Here is a 15,173-nt window from a genome sequence, read left to right as displayed (position 1 = left end):
GGGGGGCCCGGGGGGGGCCCTAGAGCCGGGTGACGAGGTAGCAGGTTCGGGGCGACGCCGAGACGGGGCGGGGGGCCGGGCAGGGGGGGCCAGGCGCCCTGCAGAGGGGTAGGGGGGTCAGCTCCCGCTGCCATGCTGGGCCCCTGCGCCCTGCCTGCGGGGGGCTCTGCCGCTGCCCCCTCCCCTTGTGCCCCCAGCGCTTGGGCAGGGACACCTCGCGGCCGACCTGGAGCCGGGCTGGCCCCTGCCATGTCCCCACGCGGACCCCCCCCTCGCCCCGCTGCGTCCCGGAGGGCAGGCTGGGGGACCCCAGCCCGGCTGAGGGGTGTCGGGGCAGGCGTACCCCGGAACAAGGCGCTGTGGGGGATGATGAGGATGGGGGATGTCTGCAGGGAATGGGGGGGGGTCTGCAGAGAATGCGGGAGATCCGCCGCGAGTGGCCCCACACCCCCGTGCTGGCCCTGGGGAGCCCCCCGCGGACCCCCGTCTCCCCCCGGGGAGTGACAGCCCCACGCCACCCGTGCCAGCCCCGGGGGGCTCTGGTTGCCCCCCCCCGCATGTACCTGGGTGGGCGCGGGGCCGGGGGGCTGCCCGGGACCGCCGGGTGCTCCTGGACGGGCGCACGGAGGGACGAGAGAGCGGTGAGCGGGGGGGTGATGAGGTGCGACCCCTGGGCGGGGGACTGGGGAGTGGGGGGCGCGGGGGGGTTACCAGGGTGCCGCCGTCGCTCCGGGGGCTCCGCTTCTTCTCCTTGTACAGGCTGAGGAGTTTGTCCCGGAACACCTGCGGGGGGCAGGTCAGAGACCCCGGCCCGGAGAGCCCCGGGCAGGGGGAGGCCGGGGTGGGCTCACCTCGTACAGGTAATCAAAGATCTCCAGGATGGTGAGGAGGCTGGCACCGATGAAGAGCCCCATCTGCCCCCCGATGTCACCTGTGCGGGAGGTGACGTCAGTGAGGGCAGACCCCGTGTCCCCCAGCGCCCCGGGCCCCGTCCCTCACCCAGCAGCCCCGCCACCTCGTACGCCTTCTTCTGCTCGATCATCTCGTAGTTCAGCGCCTCGAAGAAGATGTCCAGGACCAGCACATTGTCCCTGGGGGACACAGGGGGCGAGGGGGCAGTGTCAGCTGCAGGGGGGCTGGACTGTGCCATGGGGTACCGTGGGCCAGGGCAGAGGGGTGCTGGGCTGTGCTGTGCCAGGCCATGCTGAGCCGTGCCGTGCTCTGTGCCTTTCCCGTTTCTGGGGCAGGTTTGCACAGGGGAGGCCATGCCGTGCCATGCTGTGCCGTGCCATGCTGTCACACCACATGTGTGACATGTCACGCCATGCCGTGTCACAGCGTCATTTTGGGCTGTGTGTGGTGGGGATGGCTGTGCCGTGCTGCTGTGTCACACTGCCATGCTGTCCCAGTTCATGTCTGCTGGGGGATGCCGGGTGGGCGCCCTGTCACGCTGTCACTCTGGGTGTGTGACACGATGCTGGGGCCGTTGTGTCGCACTGTTCGTGTCACGGGGCCGCGCTGTGCCACGTCGCGCTGTCACACCGTGCCCTCTGATGCCAGCTGTCGTGCTGGGCCGTGGGGCTGTGTCACGCCGTGCGCTGGCGAGGCGGCGGGTGACAGCGCGGTGGCAGCGGCGGAGGTGGCGGTGGCACTCACGCAATGTACTGCTCCGTCTTGTTGAACTTCTTGGCCAGGTACTTGGCCGAGGCCTTGCTGGGGATCTTCACCATGGAGAGCTCCTTGCCGTAGCGCACCATGGCGCAGGGCGTGCGGCACGCGCAGTACTCACTGTCCTTCGTCACCAGGAAGTCTGGGGGGGCGGGGGTGGGACGGGGCCCCCCGGGACCCCTGCCCGCGGGGGGCGGCGGGGTGCTCGGGGGACAGAGCTGGGTGCTGGTGGTGCCACCCGGGACACGTGTGCCGCGGGCGCTGTCGGTGGCACAGGGAGGGGGGCCCGGCCCTGCGCATCTGGGGACAGCGGTGACCCCCACCCCAGCACAGGGACACCAGGGCCACTCTCAGTGGCGGGGACACAGGGACACCAGGACCACACTGTCAGTGGTGGGGACACAGTGACACCAGGGCCACTCTGTCAGTGGTGGGGACACAGGGACACCAGGACCACACTGTCAGTGGGGGGGGCGCAGGGACACCAGGGCCATTCTCAGTGGTGGGGACATAGGGACACCAGGGCCACACTCTCAGTGGTGGGGACACAGGGACACCAGGGCCACTCTCAGTGGTGGGGGCACAGGGACACCGGGTCTGCACTCACAGAAATGGGGGCACGGGGGGGCTCAGGGGTGCCCGGGGCGGTCGGGGGGCGCGGGGTACGTACCCAGCGCGGGGTCGGCGCACTCCTTGTACTGCTCCGGCGTGCAGACGTTGGCATTGCCTGCGGGGAGGGGGCGGCCGCAGGGCGGGGTTGGTGCCTCGGCGGCGCAGCCCCCGGCCCCCGGCCGCCCCCCGCTCACCCGGCATGTGCACCATGCGGCAGTTGCAGTTCTCGGCCAGGTAGCGCGTCTCGCAGTCCAGGCGGCACGCAGTCAGGCTGTAGTTGGTGAAGAAGTCGGACTCGATGGGGGTGGCCTTGCAGTCCCCCCACGGCGGGGGCAGGTACACCAGCTGCCGGGCACCCGCTAAGGAAAACACGGCGTCCTGGGGCCCCGTGTCGGCCCCGATGTCCCCGGTGTCGTACCCGCGCCTCCCACCCGCGCCGTGCGTGGGGCAGAGCTCACCCCGCGCCCCAGTGCTGCGGGTCCTGCCGCCCACAGCCCCCGTCCCGCCCCGTCCCCTCCTTCCGGGACACGGCGACGGGTGCTGCAGCAGTTGTCACCTGTACCGCTGCCACCGCGAAGGCTGGCAGGTGGCACCGGCTGGAGCAGGACGTGCCGGGGGGCGGGGGGCGTCAGTGCGGACCCCCGCCCTCCCCTCGGTGCGGGCACCGTGTCTGGTGAAGGCCCAGCACCCCCCGCCCGTGGGTGCCGGGGCCATTCCTGCTGCCGCCGTGCTCCTGCCGCCCATGTGCCGGCACACGTGGTGACGCCCACCCGAGGCACCTAAATTTAGGTGTCTGGCTGCGGGGGCCGGGAGCCGCCACCCCCCGGCGGCTGTTCCGCGGAGCCGGGGGTCGCTGCGGAGCCCTGCCCGCCCGGGCCTGGCGTGGGGCTGCCCCACGGCGTGTGCCGTGCCCTGGCACGGTACCCACGGCACGGCGAGGGGGTGTCCCCCTGGACATGGCTGGGGTACCCGCGGCCCTGGGGTCCGTTCTGACCCATCCCTTCGGGTCACCATCCCGAGCCCTGGGAGGGTCCATCCCGATCCCTGCGGGGCCCATCCCGATCCCTCGGGGGTCGGTGCCCAGCCCCGGGCGCCGTGCCCGGATACCCGCTGCTGCTGGCAGGACACGAAGGTCTGGAAGCCAGGGGCAACGCCGAAGCCCAGCTGGTCAATGAAGGGCGGCTCGTCCTGGCTGTGGATCTGCACCTTCACCCCCACCTCAAACGAGGTCTCATCTGCAGAGCAGGGGAGGGGGGTCAGGGGCAGGGCAGGGGATCTCACCCATGTCCCCCCGGATGGACACGTGCTCACCTGTGTCCCCCCAAAAGGACAAGTACTGAGCTGGGACCCAGTGCTCTCACCCTGTCCCCCCAGACGGGCAGGGTCTCACCTGTGTCCCCCCAGACGGGCAGGTACTCCTCCTGCTGCACGTTGAGCATGAGCTCCAGCCCGTTGCCGGAGCCGCCCTGCAGCGTGGTCAGCACCTCGCGGCCTGGCCCCCCCGGGTTGAACGTGTAGCATTTCCCCAGGCGTGTGAAGATCTGCGAGGACACGGGGCACACGTGGGACACGGAGACAGGGCGCTCACTGCCACTGCGGGGACCCCATGTGGACATTCAGTGCCACTGTGGGGACCCTGTGGGGACACAAGGACACACACGGGGACATGGCAGTGGGGATGCAGTGCCCCACATGAGCCAGGGCAGGGTCCCGGTGCCCTACAGGACCCAGGATGGGGTCCCAGTGTCCTGGGACAGGCTGCCAGTGCCACCAGGAGAAGGCGAGGGCGTTGATGGTGCCAGCCTGTGCTGCCGCGGCTCTGCAGGGATATTGGGTTTCCTCGTGGTTCCAGGGAACACGTGGGGACACTTGAGATGGGAGGACACAAGCCAGAACGGTGATGGGGACCAGGACTCCTTTGTCACAGCGGCGGAGGCCACCACGGCCCCCCCAAGAGCTGAGAGCCTGTCCTGGGCCAGCCCCCCGGGGACCCTCACCCCCACCAGGAGCCCTGGGGTGACCTTGAGTTCCCAGGGATCGGAACGCGCTGCCGGGGACCCTGGGGTGACCCCGAGCCCCCAGACTGGTCCCGTGGCCCCCAACTCCTGCCATACAGTCCCGTGGTGCCGTGGCCCTCTCTGCTGGGGTGCCCCACCCGGGGGTAATGTCCCACGGGGGGAGCGGAGGGGGCGTTGCTGTGGCAACCAGCTGCTCCCAAAGTGGGGACCCGTTGCCATGGCAATGCGGTGCCCAAGGAGGAAAGGGGGGGGCGGGTGTCATGGCAACGGCTGCCCGGCATGGGGATGCTGGGGGGGGGCATGGGTGGGGACAGTGATGGGGACATGTCCCCAGCACTGCCAGTCCTCCTGCGCTCCACGCTCAGGGTCACACAGGGACCCCCAGCCCTGCACCCTGGGACCCCCAGCCCTGCTCCCCAAAGATGCCCCGTCCCCACACCCATCCTGCCCATCCAGCTGGCCCTGGGGGATGCCAGAGGAGACACAGCTCACCCCATGGCCCTCGGGCCCCTCAACGTGTCCAGGACCCTCGGGGACGCTGGGGCCCGGGACCCTTGGGGACGCTGGGGTGAGGCACAGGGACACAGTGCCAGGGCTCAGCACCCTGGCCTAGGGCACAGATCCCAAGCCAGGACTAAGACTGGCCGAGCCTGGGCATTTTGGGGGGTGGAGCCAGGACCTTGCTGCCTAATCGGGCACACGCCACCCACCCCGAGTCCTGTCTGGGGATCTGCAGCCCTGCTGCCACGTGTCCCGGCCCTCAAACCCAGGGCCATCACCAGCCAGGGGCCATCGCCACTGCCTGGCTGGGATTTGGGGACACTGGCAGAGCAGCTCTGGCCACAGGCACGGGGGCAGGGGGGAACAGAGGGAGCACGGGGGGCACAGGGAGCGTGAGGGCACAGACCTGCCAAAGCACAGCTTGACCCTAAGCTGAGTGCTGAATTAATTAGTGCTCCAAGATCACCAAGGGGACAGCAGCTGCTTGGGACAGCGATGTGGACCGGGCAGAGCTGGCATGGCAGACGTGAGCTGCCCACGCTGCTGTGGCAGGAGGGGAGTGCCTGTGCTGCCCATGCCACCATCACTGCCTGTGCCAGTGTCCCTGCCCATCCTGTCTGTGCCACCAGCCCTGCCTGCCCCAGTGTCCCTGCCTGTCACACAAGTCTGTGCCACTGTCCCTGCCCTGTTCTGGGGGCCGCAGTGGGGCTGCTGTAGGGTGCTGGGAGCAGCATCAGGGGGTCCCAGCAGGGCTGGCACGGGGACCCCCACCCATGGGGCATGGAAGAGCTGCCCAGGGGAGGGAGCCTCTGTGCCAACAGTCAGGGCAGCGGCTGCTGCTGGCAGTGCCCAGTGGCACCTGAGGCTGGCACGGGTGGCGGGGGCTGCACCTGTGAGCACCTGTACAGGTGACACCCCGCACAGGAGAGCACCCCACACCTGTGAGCACCTGTACAAGTGACACCCCGCACAGGAGAGCGCCCCACACCTGTGAGCACCCCACAATCCTGAGCATCCTGTGAGCATCCTGTGCCCACCACCACCCCTGCGTGCCAGCAGAGACCCCCAGGCAGCCCAGAGCGCCCAGCAGAGCCCCGCAGCACCCAGGGTGGGGACACCCGGGTGTGGGGGTGCTGTCCCCAGCGGGGCGGGCTGCGGGCGCTGGGATGAGAGAGGGGCATCACCTGCCCCCAGCAGGACTGCCCGGTCCCTGCGCAGCCCCGGGCCACCCGGTGGGTCCCTCCCCGCCCCCGGGGCACTCACCACGGTGAAGTTGCGGGCGGTGCAGCCGGTGCCGCGGAAGGAGCACTGCAGCAGCATGTCAGCCAGGTCGTGGCCCGTGCGGTTGTAGAACTCGGCCATGCTGAAGGGCTTCGCCTTGAAGTTCTTGAAGTTGGCCTTGTCGCGCAGCGCGGCCAGGACGTGCGGCTCGGCCAGCTGCGGGTTGCTGATCTCGTAGCGCTCGTTGAGCAGCGCCAGCAGCTCGCCCACGTGGTACATGTCGTTGCGGGTGATTTTGGAGAAGCGGAACTCGTTGAGGTTGCAGATGGTGATGGCCGGGAAGGTGAGGTTGCGGGCAGCCACCTCGTCCAGCTTGGTGACGTGCGGGTAGGTGAGGAAGTAGGCGACGCGCTCGGCGCACACGAGCAGCAGCAGCCCCAGCGAGCCCAGGAAAAAGCCGCCCCAGAGCACGCGGCGCAGGGACACGGCCCCGTAGGCGAAGACGTGGCTGATGCCGTGCAGCGAGGAGCTGTGGGCGAACGCCCGCAGGCTGGAGAGCCCCTCGCCCTCGCCGCTGCCCTCCGAGCCCCTCCTCATCCTGTTGCCGCCGGGGCCCCGCGGTGCCCCGCAGCCTCAGCCCATCGCCGCGCCGGGCTCAGGGCGCAGCCGGCGGGGAGGGAAGGGAGGAGGAGGGTGGGCAGGGGAGAGGAAGGCAGCAGCGGGGGGGCAGGACCGGCCGCCTCGCCCCCCCAGCTCCTTCGCGCTGCCGCTGCTGCCCGGCCGGTGCCGCGGAGCCGCGGGCGGCGCAGCGCAGCCCCCGTCCCGGCTCCAGCCCCGGTCGCGGTCCCGGTTCGAGCCCTGGTCCGGGATCCGGTCCCGATTCCAGCCTCGGTCCCCTCCCCCCGATCCCGGTCCCGGATCTAGTCCCAGCCCCGATCCCAGCTCCGGCCCCGGTCCCGCTCCCGGCTCCGCTCCCGCCGCGGCGCAGCCGCCCCGCCCCCGCCCCTCCCGCGGCTCCACCCGCCGCCCCCGCCGGCGGCCGCAGCGGGGGGTACGGGGGAACCGAGACCCCCGGGCAAGGGGGGGCCGGCAGACAGCGCCCCCGCACCGGGCAGCTCAGGGGTCACACGGAGGTCCCCCCCATCCCGGGGTCACACAGGGGTCCCCCCCCCGGGAAGTGATGCAGTGCAGCCTGCAGCCCAGAAGGATGTCGCAGGGTTCCCCCGCTCCGGGGGTGGCACAGGGGTCTCCCATCTAAAGGCTGATCCATGGGACCCCCACCCCGGGAGAGTCGTGCGGGGCTAATCCCACCCCGGGGGTCACACTGGGGCGCCCCCCGCCTGGGGGTTGACACAAGGGTCCCCTGCCTTGAGGGACAGCACAGGGGACAGCCCACCCAGTGGCCTTAGGAAGGGGGAACCCCCATTCCAGGGGTCCCCCATCCCGGGGTCATGCAGAGGGTTCCCCCCCCGGAAGATGACACAGGGTCCCTCTGCTCTAGGGTGACAGAGGGGCCCCCGCCCCGGAGGGTGACACAGGCGACCCCCCTCGTTCCAGCGGGGGGTCACACGGGGGTCTCCCCACCCCAGAGGTCACCCAGGGGGTTCCTCCACTGCGGAGCTGACGCATGAGGCCCCTGCCCCGGGGGTAATACCGGGATCCCCCTCACAGAAATCACGCAAGGGCCCCTCCATCCCGGGGGGGGGCAGGGGTCCCCATCCCGAGGTCACCACCCCCTCCAATCCCCGGGGGTGTTGCAGTGACAGGGGTGCCACACGCCGCGGTGACACACGGGACACCCGAGGGTCACACAGGGAGCGCTCAGCCCTGCAGGGCCACGCAGCTCGGGAGGGGGGTGACACCACGCAGGGGGACACAGGGGGGGACACAGGGGGGACACAGGGGACACCCCCGCCCGGGGGGCAGCGCGGCAGGGGAGGGGGCGGAGCCAGCATCACTGGCCACGCCTACAAACGATACGTCACTCAGCCCGGCCCCGCCCAGCACCCCGCCCTCCCGGTGCCAAGGGCGCCCCTCGCGGCGCGGAGGACCCTCCGCAGCGTGCCGCCACAAAGCGCAGCCGGTCCGCCTTGCAGCCCGCTTTATTGGGGACAGCGGGGACCCCTCAAAGCCCCTCCTTAGTCTGCCGTCGGATGAGCTCGGCGTAGAGACCCCCTCGTCGCAGCAGCTCCTCGTGAGTCCCTGCCTGTGGAGACAGCGGGGACAGCCATTGGTGTGACCAGCCATTGGTGTCACCAGCCGTTGGTGTCACCAGTCATTGGTGTGATCACCTACTGGTGTGACCAGCCACTGGTGTGACCAGCCATTGGTGTCACCAGCTGTTGGTGTCCCCAGCCATTGGTATCACCAGCCTTTGGTGTCACCAGCCGTTGGTGTCCCCAGCCACTGGTGTGACCAGCCATTGGTGTCACCAGCTGTTGGTGTCCCCAGCCATTGGTATCACCAGCCTTTGGTGTCACCAGCCGTTGGTGTCCCCAGCCACTGGTGTGACCAGCCATTGGTGTCACCAGCTGTTGGTGTCCCCAGCCATTGGTATCACCAGCCTTTGGTGTCACCAGCCGTTGGTGTCCCCAGCCACTGGTGTGACCAGCCATTGGTGTCACCAGCTGTTGGTGTCCCCAGCCATTGGTATCACCAGCCTTTGGTGTCACCAGCCGTTGGTGTCCCCAGCCACTGGTGTGACCAGCCATTGGTGTCACCAGCTGTTGGTGTCCCCAGCCATTGGTATCACCAGCCTTTGGTGTCACCAGCCGTTGGTGTCCCCAGCCACTGGTGTGACCAGCCATTGGTGTCACCAGCTGTTGGTGTCCCCAGCCATTGGTATCACCAGCCTTTGGTGTCACCAGCCGTTGGTGTCCCCAGCCACTGGTGTGACCAGCCATTGGTGTCACCAGCTGTTGGTGTCCCCAGCCATTGGTATCACCAGCCTTTGGTGTCACCAGCCGTTGGTGTCCCCAGCCACTGGTGTGACCAGCCATTGGTGTCACCAGCTGTTGGTGTCCCCAGCCATTGGTATCACCAGCCTTTGGTGTCACCAGCCGTTGGTGTCCCCAGCCACTGGTGTGACCAGCCATTGGTGTCACCAGCTGTTGGTGTCCCCAGCCATTGGTATCACCAGCCTTTGGTGTCACCAGCCGTTGGTGTCCCCAGCCACTGGTGTGACCAGCCATTGGTGTCACCAGCTGTTGGTGTCCCCAGCCATTGGTATCACCAGCCTTTGGTGTCACCAGCCGTTGGTGTCCCCAGCCACTGGTGTGACCAGCCATTGGTGTCACCAGCTGTTGGTGTCCCCAGCCATTGGTATCACCAGCCTTTGGTGTCACCAGCCGTTGGTGTCCCCAGCCACTGGTGTGACCAGCCATTGGTGTCACCAGCTGTTGGTGTCCCCAGCCATTGGTATCACCAGCCTTTGGTGTCACCAGCCGTTGGTGTCCCCAGCCACTGGTGTGACCAGCCATTGGTGTCACCAGCTGTTGGTGTCCCCAGCCATTGGTATCACCAGCCTTTGGTGTCACCAGCCGTTGGTGTCCCCAGCCACTGGTGTGACCAGCCATTGGTGTCACCAGCTGTTGGTGTCCCCAGCCATTGGTATCACCAGCCTTTGGTGTCACCAGCCGTTGGTGTCCCCAGCCACTGGTGTGACCAGCCATTGGTGTCACCAGCTGTTGGTGTCCCCAGCCATTGGTATCACCAGCCTTTGGTGTCACCAGCCGTTGGTGTCCCCAGCCACTGGTGTGACCAGCCATTGGTGTCACCAGCTGTTGGTGTCCCCAGCCATTGGTATCACCAGCCTTTGGTGTCACCAGCCGTTGGTGTCCCCAGCCACTGGTGTGACCAGCCATTGGTGTCACCAGCTGTTGGTGTCCCCAGCCATTGGTATCACCAGCCTTTGGTGTCACCAGCCGTTGGTGTCCCCAGCCACTGGTGTGACCAGCCATTGGTGTCACCAGCTGTTGGTGTCCCCAGCCATTGGTATCACCAGCCTTTGGTGTCACCAGCCGTTGGTGTCCCCAGCCACTGGTGTGACCAGCCATTGGTGTCACCAGCTGTTGGTGTCACCAGCCATTGGTATCACCAGCCTTTGGTGTCACCAGCCGTTGGTGTCACCAGCCACTGGTGTGACCAGCCGCCCGTCCCCGCCCGCGCAGGTCTCACCTCGGCCACGCGGCCCCGGGCCAGCACGGCGATGAGGTGTGCGCCGCGGATGGTGCTGAGGCGGTGCGCGATCAGCAGCACGGTGCGGCCGCGGGCCGCCCGCTCCAGCGCCGCCTGCACCGCCCGCTCCGCCCGCGCGTCCAGCGCGCTCGTGGCCTCGTCCAGGATGAGCACGGCCGGGTCCTTGAGCAGCGCCCGGGCGATGGCGATGCGCTGCTTCTGCCCCCCGGACAGCGCCGTGCCGCGCTCGCCTGCGGGGGACACCGCGGGGACGCCGTGGGGATGCTGTGCCGCGCCGTCCCGGGGGACCCCCGGAACGTCCGTGCCGTCGGGAACACGGGCGGTGGGAACACCGCAGCCCATCCCTCCTGCGCGGAGCCCGGCGCGGCCGCAGCTCGCTGCGCACAGCTGGACATCAGCGGTGACACAGCTGCGTCCCTGCCGCACCGGGATGGCCTCGGCCGGGCTCCCGCGCTCGCCTGGCCCCTCCCGCCCCGGCCATACCCACGACGGTGTCGTAGCCCTCGGGGAAGCTGCGGATGAAGCCGTCAGCGTCGGCGAGCCGGGCGGCCTCGTACACCTCGGCATCAGAGGCTCCCGGCTTCCCGAAGCGGATGTTCTCCATGATGGTTGTGCCAAACAGCACCGGCTCCTGCAGCAAGGCCCCGGCCCTCAGCACCGAGCCCAGCCCGGCGCCACCTCCCTCCCCCTCCCCAGGGACAGCCGGGGGTCCTGTCCCCACCTGGCTGATGAAGCCGATGACCTGGCCCCGCAGCCACGAGGGGTCCAGGCTGGCGATGTCGTGCCCGTCCAGGGTGATGGTTCCTGCTGTGGGCTCATAGAACCGCTCCAGCAGCGCTGCCACCGTGGACTTCCCTGGGGAGGAGACCCCTGAGCCCCCCTGCTCTGGACCCCTGGCTCCAGCAGCACTGGGGGTCCCCAGTCCCTGGCATACACTGGGCACACTGGGCAGAGGACTGGGGCGCAGGAGGATGCGCACAGGGAGAGGCTGGGGGGTACTGGTACCTGCACCCAAGGAGAGGCTGGGGGGTACTGGTACCTGCACCCAGGGAGAGGTTGGGGGGTACTGGTACCTGCACCCAGGGAGAGGGTGGGGGGTACTGGTACCTGCACTCAGGGAGAGGCTGGGGGGTACTGGTACCTGCACCCAGGGAGAGGGTGGGGGGTACTGGTACCTGCACCCAGGGAGAGGCTGGGGGGTACTGGTACCTGCACCCAGGGAGAGGTTGGTACCTGCACCCAGGGAGAGGTTGGGGGGTACTGGTACCTCCTCCTGAGGGGCCCACGATGGCCACGGTCTGGCAGGGGGGCAGGGTGAGGCTGAAGTCCTGCAGGACAGGGTAGCCAGGCCGGGTGGGATAGCTGCAGGGAGAGGGGCAGGGGCTGCAAGGCTGTGGGGACACGGTGCCAATCCCCCTGTCCATGGGGTAGCTCAGAGCCACGGGGGGCCAGGCAGGGACGTGCTGGGGCCCACCTGAAGGAGACGTGGTCAAAGGAGATGTGTCCAAGCAGGGAGTGGGCAGGGATGGTGGCCCCCCCCTGCAGTGGCACGAGGGGCTCCAGTCTCAGCAGCTCGAAGACACGGGCGCCAGCACTCAGACCCCGCACCACCTGTGGGGGGACAGCAGGAGCACCTCATGGCCCCCCAGACCCCACCTCACCCCCAGGGAAGGTGGTGAAAGCAGCCCCACAGCCCCAAACCTGAATCGCCAGCCTCAGGGGGTGCCAGGACCCCTCACCCCACCTACCTGGCCCATCAGGATGGAGATGCTGGCCAAGGACCTGGGATGCACAAGGGCAGAGGGTGAGCTCAGGGCTGTGCCCAGGCAGGCTGCGGGGTACACGGGGTACTGGGGGCCCTGCCCTGACCTTTGCACTGTCTGCGAGGCCACCAGGAAGGACATGAGGTCACCAGGCGAGAGCTCGTCTCCAGCCATCAGGGAGCCACCCACGAAGATGGTTCCCAGGACGATGCCTGAGGGGTGGGGACAGAGCTGGGGTTTGAAGGGGACATGGAGAAGGGGCAGGGAGGAGGTCCTGCCCAAGGGAGTGCCACCCCACAGCGCCCAGCTCCCAGCGAGTGACCCCCACTCACCGTTGAGCGCCAGGTTGGAGAGCCCCTGGAAGGCGGCGATGCCGAGGCCCAGCCGCTCGCTCAGACATCCGGCACGGTCCACCTCGGCACGGAACATCCTGGGGCAGGCACGGGCTGGGGTCCCCTCTGCCACAGGCCCACCACCCCCCAGCCCCAGCCTTCCCCTTACCCTGCCTGCTGCTCCTCCATGGCAAAGGCGCGCACCGTCCGCACGTTGCCCAGCGCCTCGTCGGCCACCACGGTGGCCTTGGCCACCTGCAGGGACAGCGGGGACGGTGGAGACGCCTCGCGCTGCGGCCTCGCGGCTGGCAGGACGGGGGCTCTCGGGTGAGGCTTACCTGCTCCTGTGCCTGGCGGGACAGGCTGCGGAGGAAGGCGCCGATGAAGGCGCCGGCGGCCACCAGCGCCGGCAGCGCCACGAGCAGCAGCGCCGTGAGCTTGGGCGACAGCAGGTACAGCGACACGAAGCAGCCGGCGGTCTGGGTGCCGCTGCGCAGGCCCTGGGGGGGACGCACTGGGTGGGAGGGACCACCAGGATTGCCCAGGAGACAGCTGGGCTCAGCTGGGAGGCGGCCGGGCTCACCTGCGAGATGGCCAGCTTGAAGGAAGACTTGAACTCCTGGATGTCGGCCGTCAGCCGCGTCACCAGCTGCCCCGTGCGTGTGGCATCAAAGAAGGCCACCTCCTGCCTGCCGGGGGAGCGGTGGGTGGGGGTCCCTGGGCACCCGTGTCTCCCGCCCCCCGTCCCTGCCGGGTTACCTGAGCAGGGCGCTGAAGAGAGCCTTGCGCATGTTGCCGGCCACCCGCTCGCCGACGCGGGCCAGCAGCGCGATGTACCCGAAGGTCAGCAGGCCCTGCGGGACGGGGGGGTCAGGAGGGTCTGGGGGCACCCCCGGGACCCCCCACCCACCCTTTGGGGGGTCGTCACTCACCTGCAGGCAGTAGACGGCGAGGAGGCGCAGGGCCGGGCGCCGCACCTCCCGCAGGTAGGTGGCAACGTGGCCGCGGGCACATCGGGCCACCACGTCCACCAGCTGGCCCAGCAGCACCGGGATGCGCACGTTGAGCAGGGCCGCGCCCAGCGCCAGCTGCGGGGCACACGGGGACACGGCTGTCACGGCACTGGGACAGCGGGGGTCACGCCATGGCACCGAACAGCGGGTGTCACACCATGGCACTGGGACAGCGGGGGTCATGCCATGACACCGGACATGGGGGGCCTGGCACAGCCCCAGGACAGCGGGGGTCACACCATGGCACTGGGACAGCGGGGGTCATGCCATGACACCGGACATGGGGGGCCTGGCACAGCCCCAGGACAGCGGGGGTCACACCATGGCACTGGGACAGCGGGGGTCATGCCATGACACCGGACATGGGTGGCCTGGCACAGCCCCAGGACAGCGGGGGTCACACCATGGCACTGGGACAGCGGGGGTCATGCCATGACACCGGACATGGGTGGCCTGGCACAGCCCCGGGACAGTGAGTGCCACACCATGGCACTGGGACAGTGGGTGTCACACCATGCACTGGGACAGCGGGTGTCACACCATGGCACTGGGACAGCGGGTGCCACACCATGGCACTGGGACAGCGGGGGTCACACCATGCACTGGGACAGTGGCTATCTCGTGTCAGCACTGGGATGGATGGTGGCCGTCACACTGTGCCACTGGGACAGCATGTGTCACACAGCAGTGGATACCAGGATGGTGGATATCACCAATGGCTGCCACACCATGGCATGGGGACAGGTGGCGTCACGTCCCATCACACTGTGGCACTAGGACAGTGACAGGCAGTGGGATGGCAGGTGCCACACCACGTCAGTGGGACAGTGGCCATCATGCTGTGGCACAGGGACAGTGTGCTACTCCACAGGTGTGACACAGGGACAGTGGGGACAAGGCCACCCACTCAGCCCTGCTCACCACAACAGCAGCTGAGAGCGCCAGGAGCTGCGGGCGCAGGAAGGTCCAGAACAGTGGCCAGTCGAAGGGGGTCTCCGGGGGGGTCTCTGGCGGCTCGGGAGCAGCAGGGGGGCCGGCGGGGACAGCGGCCTCCTGGCAGCGCGCAGCCGTGCGCAGCAGCCCCAGCAGCACGCAGCCCGTGGCCGAGCCCGCCAGGAGCAGGCGCCGGGGGGCCGGGAGGGCTGGGGGCAGCCGGGGGGCCACGGCCAGCCCCAGGCGCCCCCCATACCTGAAACTGGGGAGAGGGGTGAGAGAAGTGAACCTGGGGGCGAGTGGACCTGGGGCAGCCGCCACGGATCAGCCCAGGCGCCTCAGAACCCCCCTGTGCCCCCAGCAGGAGTTGTGTTCCTGCCCCCAGGGGAGCCAGCATCCCCCAGGCCCGCCCGGAATCCCGGAGTCCTGGCTGCCCCCGCAGGAGTTGGGGTGCCCCCACCACCCAAGGGCCCGTGAGTCTGGGCACCTCCCGGCCGCCGCAGGTGCCAGCTCCCCGCACCGCAGCACACCCAGAGGCGGGGTGACCCCCAAGGTGCCCGGGGTCCCCAGGACCAGCCCTGACTCCCGTGCGGCTCCTCCGGGAAGCCCACGTTCCCTAAACCTCCCGGGAGCCCCGGCCTCCCCGCGGTCCCCCCGCAGGGATCCAGGTGTCCGGGAGCCCCCGCGAGTTCCCGGGACCCCTGGCTCCCCCGCAGCCCGACTCGCACCCCCGAGACCCCCGCGACCACCGAGTCGGGGCTCCTCCCAGCAGGAGTCGGGGCTCGGAGCCGGGGCTCCGGGCTCCTCCCGGGATGCCCCGCACTCCCCGGTACCTGCGCCCCGCGACGGAGGGCGGCCGCAGCCGGGTCCAAGCGCCCGCCGCCCGCAGCAAGAGCACCGGCAGCGGCATGGCGG

The 15,173-nt window shown here is 69.4% G+C and overlaps 2 protein-coding genes across 3 annotated transcripts in view; both read right to left on the bottom strand.

Moving 5' to 3' along the window:
• ASIC3 (acid sensing ion channel subunit 3) lies at positions 1-6,977 on the bottom strand. Its single transcript, XM_041402372.1, has 11 exons — positions 6,063-6,977; positions 3,671-3,821; positions 3,388-3,515; positions 2,475-2,625; positions 2,339-2,395; positions 1,657-1,810; positions 1,000-1,091; positions 852-931; positions 712-783; positions 564-610; positions 1-98 (listed from the first exon to the last, which is right to left on the bottom strand). Exons 1-11 carry the CDS (start codon positions 6,615-6,617, stop codon positions 20-22), a joined length of 1,566 nt encoding a protein of 521 aa, XP_041258306.1. The 5' UTR covers positions 6,618-6,977; the 3' UTR covers positions 1-19.
• A 1,129-nt stretch (positions 6,978-8,106) lies between these two features.
• Positions 8,107-15,173, bottom strand: part of ABCB8 (ATP binding cassette subfamily B member 8) — a 7,463-nt gene continuing 396 nt past the window's right edge. Inside the window, exons 1-16 of one of the 2 annotated variants that reach the window (XM_041402370.1) lie at positions 15,092-15,168; positions 14,247-14,520; positions 13,245-13,400; positions 13,072-13,166; positions 12,896-13,001; positions 12,651-12,812; positions 12,482-12,567; positions 12,313-12,410; positions 12,087-12,192; positions 11,966-11,999; positions 11,692-11,828; positions 11,485-11,579; positions 10,939-11,072; positions 10,701-10,848; positions 10,197-10,447; positions 8,107-8,226 (exon numbers count right to left, since the gene is read on the bottom strand). In XM_041402370.1, coding sequence (XP_041258304.1) covers positions 8,146-8,226; positions 10,197-10,447; positions 10,701-10,848; positions 10,939-11,072; positions 11,485-11,579; positions 11,692-11,828; positions 11,966-11,999; positions 12,087-12,192; positions 12,313-12,410; positions 12,482-12,567; positions 12,651-12,812; positions 12,896-13,001; positions 13,072-13,166; positions 13,245-13,400; positions 14,247-14,520; positions 15,092-15,168 — 2,040 coding nt within the window. In that variant the 3' untranslated portion in view covers positions 8,107-8,145. Of the gene's footprint in view, positions 8,227-10,196; positions 10,448-10,700; positions 10,849-10,938; positions 11,073-11,484; positions 11,580-11,691; positions 11,829-11,965; positions 12,000-12,086; positions 12,193-12,312; positions 12,411-12,481; positions 12,568-12,650; positions 12,813-12,895; positions 13,002-13,071; positions 13,167-13,244; positions 13,401-14,246; positions 14,521-15,091; positions 15,169-15,173 lie in introns of those variants that run through there. The other variant, XM_041402371.1, reaches the window with a different exon arrangement.

Source organism: Onychostruthus taczanowskii, unplaced genomic scaffold (genome assembly GCF_017590055.1).
Source record: "Onychostruthus taczanowskii isolate IOZ18803 unplaced genomic scaffold, ASM1759005v1 scaffold198, whole genome shotgun sequence".
Lineage (NCBI taxonomy): Eukaryota > Metazoa > Chordata > Aves > Passeriformes > Passeridae > Onychostruthus > Onychostruthus taczanowskii.
The sequence above is the reverse complement of the archived record's forward strand: the minus strand, read 5'-3'. Positions and strand labels throughout refer to the sequence as shown.